Source organism: Culex pipiens, chromosome 1, assembly GCF_016801865.2.
Source record: "Culex pipiens pallens isolate TS chromosome 1, TS_CPP_V2, whole genome shotgun sequence".
Classification (NCBI taxonomy): domain Eukaryota; kingdom Metazoa; phylum Arthropoda; class Insecta; order Diptera; family Culicidae; genus Culex; species Culex pipiens.
Window position 1 is genome coordinate 94,149,048 of NC_068937.1, and position 10,650 is coordinate 94,159,697.

General features: G+C 42.9%; 3 protein-coding genes across 5 annotated transcripts in view; 2 read left to right on the forward strand and 1 right to left on the reverse strand.

Moving 5' to 3' along the window:
* Positions 1-254: 254 nt before the first annotated feature.
* Positions 255-1,908, reverse strand: LOC120426735 (3-hydroxyisobutyryl-CoA hydrolase, mitochondrial). Of its 2 annotated transcripts, none has more exons than XM_039591509.2 (3): positions 1,759-1,908; positions 1,572-1,666; positions 255-1,512 (listed from the first exon to the last, which is right to left on the reverse strand). In XM_039591509.2, the coding sequence occupies exons 2-3, from the start codon at positions 1,572-1,574 to the stop codon at positions 391-393; spliced, it is 1,125 nt and encodes a 374-aa protein (XP_039447443.1). In that variant the 5' UTR covers positions 1,575-1,666; positions 1,759-1,908; the 3' UTR covers positions 255-390. The 2 variants fall into 2 exon arrangements, with proteins under 2 accessions (XP_039447443.1, XP_039447442.1); XM_039591508.2 differs by having other exon boundaries at positions 1,755-1,871.
* A 238-nt stretch (positions 1,909-2,146) lies between these two features.
* LOC120426734 (golgin-45) lies at positions 2,147-4,012 on the forward strand. Of its 2 annotated transcripts, none has more exons than XM_039591506.2 (2): positions 2,147-2,352; positions 2,556-4,012. In XM_039591506.2, exons 1-2 carry the CDS (start codon positions 2,316-2,318, stop codon positions 3,806-3,808), a joined length of 1,290 nt encoding a protein of 429 aa, XP_039447440.1. In that variant the 5' UTR covers positions 2,147-2,315; the 3' UTR covers positions 3,809-4,012. The 2 variants fall into 2 exon arrangements, with proteins under 2 accessions (XP_039447440.1, XP_039447441.1); XM_039591507.2 differs by having other exon boundaries at positions 2,559-4,012.
* Positions 4,013-7,794: 3,782 nt separating this feature from the next.
* LOC120426741 (eukaryotic translation initiation factor 4E type 2) overlaps positions 7,795-10,650 on the forward strand; it is a 10,051-nt gene continuing 7,195 nt past the window's right edge. Inside the window, exons 1-3 of the mRNA XM_052708232.1 lie at positions 7,795-7,981; positions 8,102-8,258; positions 8,329-8,451. Of these exons, the coding sequence (XP_052564192.1) occupies positions 7,962-7,981; positions 8,102-8,258; positions 8,329-8,451 (300 nt within the window). The 5' untranslated portion in view covers positions 7,795-7,961. The remainder of the gene's footprint in view (positions 7,982-8,101; positions 8,259-8,328; positions 8,452-10,650) is intronic.

Sequence of the window (10,650 nt, forward strand, 5' to 3'; positions counted from 1 at the left end):
AGCATGACGGGTTTTCTTACAAAAACCACCCTTTTCACAATCTTCCGGGCTTTACTTAAAATTATTTTTTTAGCATAACTTGTAAAGTACTTAACTAAACATCACCATTTATAGATAGTGACTTATGGGACCCCAAGACGGATCGAATGAGCCCAAAACAGTGAAATCGGTTCAGTGCTGGATTCACGCACACTGGTCGGTAGTTGCGCAAATCCGGGCAAAACATTCGGACAAAACAAAGAAAAGACATAAAATTACAATTTAACAACATTCGTGAATTTTATTCCAACGCTACGCGTTTGCACAAGAAAAATACACCATTTCCATCTTATCACTCTAGTAAATGCACTTGCGGGAGGTAGAATCATTTGCCGGTTTCACCTCGATCCTTTACATATTGGCCTTCACCTCATCCTCAAACAGCAGCTCGTCGCCGTCGGGCAACGCTCCAAAGAACCGATCAACCTGCTGCTCCGTCACCTCCCCCAGCGTGGTCGGCTTCCACTTGGGACTCTGATCACGGTCAATCAACAGCGCTCGCACCCCCTCCTTGAAGTCACTATCGATGAGACAGTGAACCGCCATTCGGAACTCCATCCTCAGACAGCTTCGCAGGTCCATGCTGCGACCCAGGTCGAGCTGCTTCTTGGTGACCTTCATGGAGAGTGGGGACATTTTCGCGAGGGTTTTCAGCGTCGACTGAGCCCACTCGCTGCCGTCCGATTCGAGCGCCGTCAGAATCGATTCCACCGTGGGACCGCTGAAGCACGCGTTGATTTGTTTAAGATTTTTCGCGAGCACAAACTCGGAACTATCTTGGACGTTGAATTTGTCCAGGGTGGCGGCGACGTCCGCGCTGTTTTTGCTCGCGAGCAGTTCCTTCTCGAGCGCATCCAGATTCTTACTTTCGACGTAGTGCGTCGCGATGCCAGCCTTGGCCACATCCTTGCCTTTAAGACGGAATCCCGTTAGGCCTAGGTAGAGGCCGAGTTTGCCGTCGAGACGTGGCAAAAAGTAGCCGCCGCCGACGTCCGGAAAGAGGCCGATCGCGGTCTCGGGCATCGCGAACATGGTTCGTTCCGTGGCCACGCGGTACTTGCCGTGCACGGACAGCCCAACCCCGCCCCCCATCGTGATCCCGTCGATCACGGCCACGTAATCCGGCTTGTAGGACCCGATCAGCGCGTTCAAATTGTACTCCTCGCGGAAAAAGTTTCGCGACTCCGGAACGGGACCGGCTTCCACGAGCGAGCGGACGTCCCCACCGGCGCAGAATGACTTCTCCCCGGCGCCCTTCACGATGACTAGGTTCTTCTGGCCCTGCCAGGACCGCATCGCGCCGTAGATTTGCCGCACCATGTCCAGGTTGATGGCGTTCAGCGCCTTGAGGCGGTTCAGCGTGATGACACCCTTGTCCGGGCCAAACTCCTCGCAGAGGACGGTGCGTTCCGAGGAAGAAGACATTGCTCGGAACAGGGCCGACGGAACGGTTCGTGACAAGTTTCGGGTTAGCTGGAATGTTTGAAGTTCTGATTAGGAGGGTAACTTAAGAAGGAACTTGATTTAATTACCATGACTCTTGATTGGGGAATGGCTTACACCGGTGGTTATGCAACTAAGTTGGGACTTAAGCCTGACAACAAGACGTAAGTCTTTCAGTAGAAATCTAAAAAAGGTAAATGATTGGAATCAACAATAACACAGAGCAATTTATAAAATTAAAACTTGTTCTATAAATTAAAACTCATTTATACTCACTTAAACGGCGTGCGAAACCACTTATCTCCCTAATCAGCTCGGATTATGTTGTGAACGGGTGATGCTGCTGTGTTGTCAACATAACTTAACACGGTAACGCGAATTTAACCACTTTTAGAAGTTTAACCCAATTTTGCGAACATTTCGCTACTCGCCGCCAGAGGCGCGCGCGATCTTACCCAGTCAACTCAATCGGAATTCTGAAACGGAATTCAATTCGAATCGTTTACGTATTCCGTTTCAAACGCTACAACCGGTACGTACACGGAATCGGAATTATTCCGTTTCAGAATTCCGATTGAGTTAACTGGGTACCTACGTAACTTGGGGACCTACCCACGAAATCTGACATTTCTCGCTGTCATCAGCTGATTATGTGTTTTGTTTTCCTTTTCCAACGTCGTCCACCCGCAGCCAGACAGCGAAAATCCAGAAGGTGCAAAGAACATTATTCGCTTATCACTGCAATTAGTGATAAGAACTCGGCCCCGTTCAGTCGTCATTGTTGAGCTGCTGATTGCTGCTATTTGTGCGATTAGGTATCTTAAGTGTGTGGGATGTTCCTTCCGAGCATTACCAGCAGCATGGACACAGGTGAGGCAGTCGTGTTTATTTTTAGTTTGCTCAGCCTTAATTTCAGCAAATTTGCAATTTAAGCATTATTTTAAAGCTTCTGAACGTTTTAAAACCGAGCAAAAGTTGCATAAACCAACTGCGCACTAGTTAAATCACTTCGCAAGCAAAACTGTAATTTTTGCCAACTTTCACTTTTTCCTCCTCTTCTCTCTCCCCATCAGCAGCAGCTCGGACGCAAGGCGATGGTATGGAACACGACGCACTGACCTCGACGACGACGACCCAACCACAGCAGCAGCAACGTCCCCTAAACCTTCCGCTCAACTTTGACCTGGAACGCCTGCTACCTCACTCCGGATCGAATCCGGTGTACCGTCCAACAGAGCTGATCACCACGACGAGCGGTGCCTCGCTGCGGCCAACCGTGCCCAAGGGGAAGATCTTTGCACTGGTTCCGAAGCTGGTGCAGACACACCGCACGAGTGGTCTCAAAAATCGCGAGCCACGCTTCGTCCCATTCGAGCCGTACAAGGGTGCCGTCAATCCGATTATTCCGTTTAAAAACAACGAAAATCGGGTCAAGGTCGGGCCGGATCGGAACAATCTGGACCTGAACGTGCTCGTGTCACAAATGTCCACCATGACGAGCAAGGAGCTGCTGAAGGGCGAGGTCGTGGCCAAGCAGGAGTTTGACAACGAGAAGCAAAAGTACGAAAAGCAAATCGAAGAATTGCGTAAGGAGCGCGATTACTTCCAGAGTCAGCTCAAGTTCCAAGCGCAGGTCAATTCGGAACTGAAGAACCTGCTCGTCGCCGCCGTCGGTGAAGATCTGCAAACCAAAGTGAACGTCCTAACCGAGGACAAGCTGCACCTGGCGCGAAAGCTGCTCAACTCCGCAGAGAACCTCTCCTCAGACCGCGAACAGATCGAATTTCTCGCCGGTCAAAGCGAAGTCTGGCGCAGCAAGTTCCTCGCCAGCAGTCTCATGGTCGAAGAGCTCGCCCGGTGGAAAACCAGCCTCCTCCAAAAGAACGCCCTTCTCCTCTCCTCCAACAAGGAAATGCTCGAGCTGACGGCCAAAACGCGCGAACTCCAGATCGACATCCTCAAGAACCTCAAGTTCCTCTCGAACCAGAAAGACCTCACCCTTCCCTCCGCCAACCTGCTCGATCTTACCGCCGAAAGTGTCAACATCTCGCAGCGGCTCGTGCTCGCCCACTCGGCGCTCGGCATGCCGGAACCACTGGAACTCACCGGCCTCGATCCAACCTGCGAGGGCGAAAAGATGGCCGTTCGGGCGCTGCAGCACTCGAACGAACCGCTCATGAGCACCGACGAGGCGTTCCGAGCCATCGTCGGACAGGCGTTTCCGTCGATCGCGCAGATGAGGCAGCACGCGGCCGAGCAGGGGGATTTTGAGCTGGTCGAGAAGCCGGTGGCGGCTGAGGAACCGACGGCGACTGGTGGTGAGTGATTGTTTTGTTTTTATCGACGGGTGACCGGAAGCAACGTTTTTTGGCAATATACACACTAACATAAAGGAAAATCAAAAATTTAAAATTATGCATTTTTGCGTGAAACGGAATTAAAATGCTTTTAACACACTGTGCAGATTGCAGTTCAATCATTTATCAATGCTAGGCGTTAGGACATAATAAATCATAAGTTTTATTCAATAGTTAACTGTTTAGGATTATTTTGAAAGAAAACCTTTACTCTTCTCTAAAATTAAACCCGGAAGTTATTTACTGTAATCAAAATATCGAAAAAAAAGTCGTTGTGAGGGGAGATTCCAATTTGCTCTCCATCCGCACTGACTCTGTCTTATTCTTGGTTTTCTGTTCTTCTTTTGCTATCCTTACCATATATGGGACCATCCATAAACCACGTGGACACTTTTTTGGGAATCTGTTACCCCCCCCCCCCCTCGTGGACAATTGTCCATACAAAAAAAAAATTGGTATGGATCGTGGACCCCCCCCCCATAAAGTGTCCACGTGTTTTATGGATGGTCCCTATAGGGAATCATCGATTCATCCGCATTGACATATGCCTCAAGTATGCTTTGCTCGTGGACTCGCTCTTAATAAGGCTTCCTATATAGGCCCAGTTAAAAAAAAAAAAATGTTACCCAAAAATTACGATCTCCTCGTCACAGTGTCCTGATGCAAAAAATGATCGAGCTGTACTGCCGTTCTACGCATAATTGTCCCATGTTCAAAAAAGTGCAACTGAGAAAAACGCGATTGAAATTTTTCGACCGATTTCTGCGTTTCTACGCATAATTGTCCCGTGGGTTCCTATTCGCCCTATGTGTCCCTAATCGCCCCAGTTAGCTGTTTATTATCCTTATTTGTGATTATTTTGCTATACAACAGGTAACGAAGACATAATGCTTCGTAAAACTAATGATTCCGTGTAAGAAAATACTTGGTGGGACAATTATGCGTAGAAGTTTAACGATGGGACAAACAGACTTGATGTTATTTTTAATTAGTTTCCGAACAAAGTACCAGATTATATGTGTTTTCCTTAAAGTACACATCAAACTAAACTTAAAAATGTCATAAAGTCAAAATCGTCCAAAACTGACATGGGACAATTATGCGAAGAACGGCAGTGTAGTTGTCACGAGTCTCCTACGTTTGGAGAACACTCGAAAGGCGAAAATTCATTAGGCGAAATGTTTCAAAAGGCGAAAATCACATAAGGCAAAAAGCACATTTCGAGCCAAACATTTCATTAGGGCACAAAACCAAAACGTAAACATTCGGGATTATTCCATTATTCCAATCATTAGTACACTCCGTACATGCCCTCCAAGAATCAGATTGATAGCAAACAATTTCCTATTGAAAAAATCAAAAACACAAAAGGGCACATAACAATTTTCACTCAAAACCCAAAATAAAAGTTCAAATGTGCCCTTTTGTTTTTCGTTAGTTTTTCGTAGTTGTGGAACTTTTTGTGTTATAAAGTGAACTTTTCATACATTCTTAACACTAATTCACTTCAAAGCAAAGTTTGGTTTACTTTTCACCAAGCATTTCTGTAGAAAAAAAACTTCATCGAAATACACTATTTAATACGGACCCGTGGCTGCTGTTCAGTACACTTTTGAAGAATTTTTATGTTTTACATACCTTATCTACACCATTCAATCACAAAACTTCACCAATTATCAAAATTTCCACTGAATTCCTCATTATTTCTAACTAAACAAAAGGGCCCATAAACATCATTCAAAACAACAATTCGGTGACAGCGATTTAGTGCCCTTTTAGTTCTCTTCGAAATTGCATTTAGAAAGGGCCCATTATGAACAGCAGTTGGAAAGCTAAAAGGGCCTAATAACGAGATTTTTTAAAATTATGAGTTTTATTGCGAAAATCAACATAAATTAAGAAGCAGTAAAGCAGAGTTGAGGATAATGATGTGTTTTATCGAATCATCAGTAAAAATACCATCAGTCAAGCTTATTTTTTAAATAGGAATTGAAACAAGTTGTCCATTTTTTGCAAGCGATTTTCTCGAATCGCGGTTTTTGCTTTTGTGCCCTAATGAAATGTTTGGCTCGATTTCGCGAAAAAATACCCAAGCTACGCGCCAGTTTGGGTATTTTTTCCCCAAATGAATTTTGTATAAAGCATTTCCTCAAATATTCCCGTTCTTTTTTCAAGTCAGTTTTTACTGATTTTTCATTAATGATTTAACAATCAGAATTATTTTTTTCTGTGTTAACAACATTTTTTTAGACCAAAACAAAGTCTCTAGATTACTCTTTGGTTCGCCAAAGTCAGATTCCCTTCAAAGAGCAAAGTGCTCACTCAAAATCCTGACCGTAGGGGTTTCGACTAGCAGCGTACTAAACTTCCAGAAGTCGTGTGTTCGTTGCCCATACCGGAGTGATAAAGATTCGGAATTAAAAATGCATAAACATTACACAATAAAACTACAGATCAACCAAACCACGTAACAGGGCCAAAACGAAGTCTAAATTTTTAAGGTCCGATTATAAACATAATAAACATATGAAACACAATAGCTGTCGAACCTTTTAAAAAATACTCTAGATGTGTAAACAAACAATCCATCCACGAACGAGCTGGATGGATTGTTTGTTTACACTTCGTACTTCATTGTCTGAGAAAAAGGAAGAATCCTAATCAAATAATACTTTTTCGCCATTTGAGCCATTTCGCCTTTTGTGCTATTTCGCCTAACGGGGTGGGTCTACTTTTTCGCCTTTCGAGATCTCGCCTATGTCACAGCCCTGCGAAGTATGTTGGCTGACATATCGGGCAGTCAGTCGAAAAAAAAAACAGCTAGAAGTCGCCTGACAAAAAAAATTAGCTAGAAAGAGATAGGAAATCTGATGCAAACAAACGTCCAGCTGCCATGTAAACATACTTTGAATGTGTTGGTTAATTTCTGACTATTTCTATGTATTAAAAAGCGAAAATTGGGTCCTAAAATGAAGCTTAGATTGCTGATATTATTGTTTACAGCGATAAAGCTTATTTTTCTGAGTACAATGACCCTTTGTACGACCACAAAGAGTTTAAAATGGATTTTTAAATCAATTTTGAAAAATTAACCTCGCGGTCCTTCTTGACAGAAAAGCTCCTACTTGACAGCTTGTTCCAAGGGTACCATAGTTGATCCATCGAAAAAATTTTGTCTTGTCAAAAAAAAATTTTGCATTAAAATGAAAAAAAGTGATCAGAAATGGTTTTTAATCGTGTTTTTTACCGTTATACATAAAAATTGACATAGGGCTTTAGTACCCAATTAATATATAGAGTTATCTAAGCCCGCTCTCACGCACACCATTTGTTTTGCTGGCGGGTACAAAATTTAACCTCAATCTTTTTCGTGTACGTATACGCAACACATGCGCACGTAGATAACTCTATTAAGGCCTTTTTCACGCCCCTCGTTTACGTATTAAAAAAATAACTTCGCGGACCTTCGGCACCTTCCTCAAACGTCAAACCATATACACTCAACCCCCGGTGGTTGGTCACTTTTTCGTTTGACACTTTTTTAGTTTGTACCCCGTTGGTTGGTCAAAGTCAAACTAAAAAGTGACGAACTGTCACTTTTTACACGGCGCTCACGCACACTATCAAAACAAACGTTCAGTAGTGTGTGTGAACTCCGTGTAAAAGGGGTGTCAAACTAAAAAGTGACCCCGTTCGTTTGACAACAGTTGGTGTCAAACCATCGGGGTTTGAGTGTACATTTGTTGCCGGATCTGTTCCGGAAGAGATCCGGAAAAGATCCGGCAGCAAATTTGTACTGGTTTGACGTTTGAGGAGGTTGCAAAAAAATATTGGAGTTTTTGCAGAGAATTCTCTGGGTCACCCTGTGATCTTTCGTGGTGTGCGTGTGTTGAGGCGGAATTTTGACAGAGACGTCAAGTCGTTCGTCCGTCAGTCAGTTTTGAAAGGAGGAAAATTTGAGCGACCACACAGCCAGAGTTTGTGTTGTTTCCTAAATTTTGTGAGATTTTATCGTGAAAGATCCGAAAGCCTGAGCAGAATCTGTGATACCAGTACAGCAGCACACCCCGCGTCAAAGACTTTGCCACACACCGACCACCAGCGGACATTTCGAGAGCAAAAATGACCAACAAGTACGATGCGTAAGTGTTTCGCCATTTCAGCAGCAAAGGGGGAAGAAAGAGGGAGCTCGATTTTCTAGGTTATAAAATTCTCGGCGGAACCATTTCCGTGTTGTTTATCCTCTGCCCATCTTGTTTCAGGCTGAAACCCTACGGCAGCGATAGCGATGACAGCGGCGACGAGGGCACCGACTTTGACGTGGACAAACTGGAACCGCTGGAGGTGGGCCCCGGGGAGCACAAGCTACAGTACACGTACTGTCTTTGGTTTGGGAAGAAGGGTTCACATCGGGCGGCGGTAAGTTGAGGAAGTGAATATTTTGGTTTCGAAGCTAAATGGGGATTCTTTTTTTTTGGTTTGCTTGCAGGAATACCAGAAATCACTCCACTTTGTGGGTCGTTGTGCCAGCGTCGAGCAGTGGTGGACGCTTTACTGCCATCTCATAAAGCCTACGGTGTTGAAACCGTTCCGAAAGTTGCATCTATTCAAGGTAAGTGCTCTTGTTTGGGAGGTTTTTTTTTTGCTGAATTATTCTTGTCAAGCTTGTGGAACAGTTAACAGAGTACATGTAGGGCGACAAAACATAGAAAAATATTAGCAACGGCCTTAACAATTGTTGATTTTGTTTTTCAACTCTCAAACCAAGGTTAGCAAACGTAGGCCATTAGGTCTTTACATTATTCGTCGACATATTGACCAATATATTATCCTATGTTAAAAATTCGGCTGTTATGCCAACACCAAAAACTATTTTAGTGAAATTTATATTTCAGAAGATGTTTTTTCGATTACTAAATTTTTTACTGATACCGTCGTCGGTACATCGAATAGTAAATTACTGAACCCTGACTATCCCCAAGTTCATGAATTAAACAATTTTTGTTGTTCAAGTTGAGTGCTGTGTTGGTGAGTGTGGTCCAATCCAATAAATGCTGACCGGCATCGAAATTATCGGAAAGACTTTGATTCATCTCAATCTTAAGTATTCGGTGGTGTTAGCCAGTGCTTACGAAATTGTGACTTTGTTTGTGATAGGTGACAGAACACTCCAATCGCAGGTTGGCCACCCAAATCGGGAAATCGGGGAAAAAAGTCGGGAATTCGCCAAAATCCACCAAAAAACGGGAAAGAGGCGGGGGAATTTTTGTTTTTTTTTTGTCAAATAATCGGAATCTCAAGCATACTTGTTTGAAAATTGTATTAAAAATCTTGTATTGTAAATCTTGTAAATAATTTTGTAAACTTTGTACAATTTTCAAATTTAATTCACTCAATAATTAATTTTATTCTTCTTTAGTAACTTACCTAAAATTTAAGGTTACTTTCGGGACCATCCATAAACCACGTGGACACTTTTTTCGAAATCTCAACCCCCCCCCCCCCCCTCCCCTTCGTGGACAATTGTCCATACAAGAAAATATGTTTTGTACGGAGCGTAGACAATCGCCATACGCCATACAAATGTAGAGTCTAATTTAAACAATTATGGCCAGCTTAAAGTTACGTTCATCTTAAACTTTCATTGTGTTTTTGATTAAACATTAGGAAAAAGATTCCAATTTGAGTTTTGCAATAGTTTTTTCTGTGTGGCAAATATGTTTATTTGTTTAACTACATTCATTAAGTTACTTCAAATATTTTTTTTCCAAATGTTTCCCTTGAACTTTTTTGTGAGTATGATTTTCAATTATAGGAAAACTTAAATATCGAATAAAATCCTACCGTTGTTAGTTCTAAATTAAAAAAATCGAAAAACTGAAAGCAAGAAAAAAAATATTGAAATTCAAACAACACAAAATCGACAAATTTTTATTTAAGTTTATTACAAATATGTTTAAAGAATTAGTCACTTTAAACATTTTGAATAAAATAAGTGGTAACCAAGAAATCTTATCCCGTACAAGCTAAACGTCTGAATGGAAGAATCGAAAAATCTTTAAAACTGCCGTATTTTTGACCTGTTTGACCAAATCCTTGACATCCGGTAGTCAAAAGAACGGGAAAGATCTCTAGTTTTCGATTCCGGGGAGAAATCCGAGTTTGGACCATTTTCACCGGAGTTATTCCGGATCGTAGTGGGGTACCTTTTTGACTGGCCGGCCGCATCCATACAGAAAATTAATTAAAATTGACAAAACTTGCTGTAAATAAACAGAACATGCCACAAAACATATTTGGATCAATGTTGGACCATCCTAGCAAGTGTGGCAACCGGTTCCGGTTTTGGCCACCCTCGGAACCGGTTCCACGAGTGGGTAAGACTATAACACATTACAAGTCACATTTTGCCTTCGTTGTGTTCGTAAAAATATACAAAAAAAAATATTCAGATACAGATCCCAAATAATAAACAGGCCTTGTATGGCCACTATGGCTTGACCCCCGGAACATCCGGAACACGGTTCCAGAGGACCATTTATTCGAAACTTGCACATATAGCTTGCGACATGTCAAAAATCCTGGTTTTGTATCGTAAAAGTCAACCAACCCACTGAAATAAAGTTTGGACACAATGTGGCCACTATGGCTTGACCCCCGGAACATCCGGAACACGGTTCCAGAGAACCATTTATACGAAACTTGCACACATAGCTTGCGACATGTCAAAAATCATGGTTTTGTATCGTAAAAGTCAACCAACCCACTGAAATAAAGTTTGGACACAATATGGCCACTATGGCTTGACCCC

Bases quoted from the DNA above. Each gene is read 5' to 3' on its own strand.
- LOC120426734 (XM_039591506.2), top strand. From the start codon at position 2,316: ATGTTCCTTCCGAGCATTACCAGCAGCATGGACACAG. The intron at 2,353-2,555 runs GTGAGGCAGTCG...TCTCCCCATCAG, and splicing joins TACCAGCAGCATGGACACAG to CAGCAGCTCGGACGCAAGGC.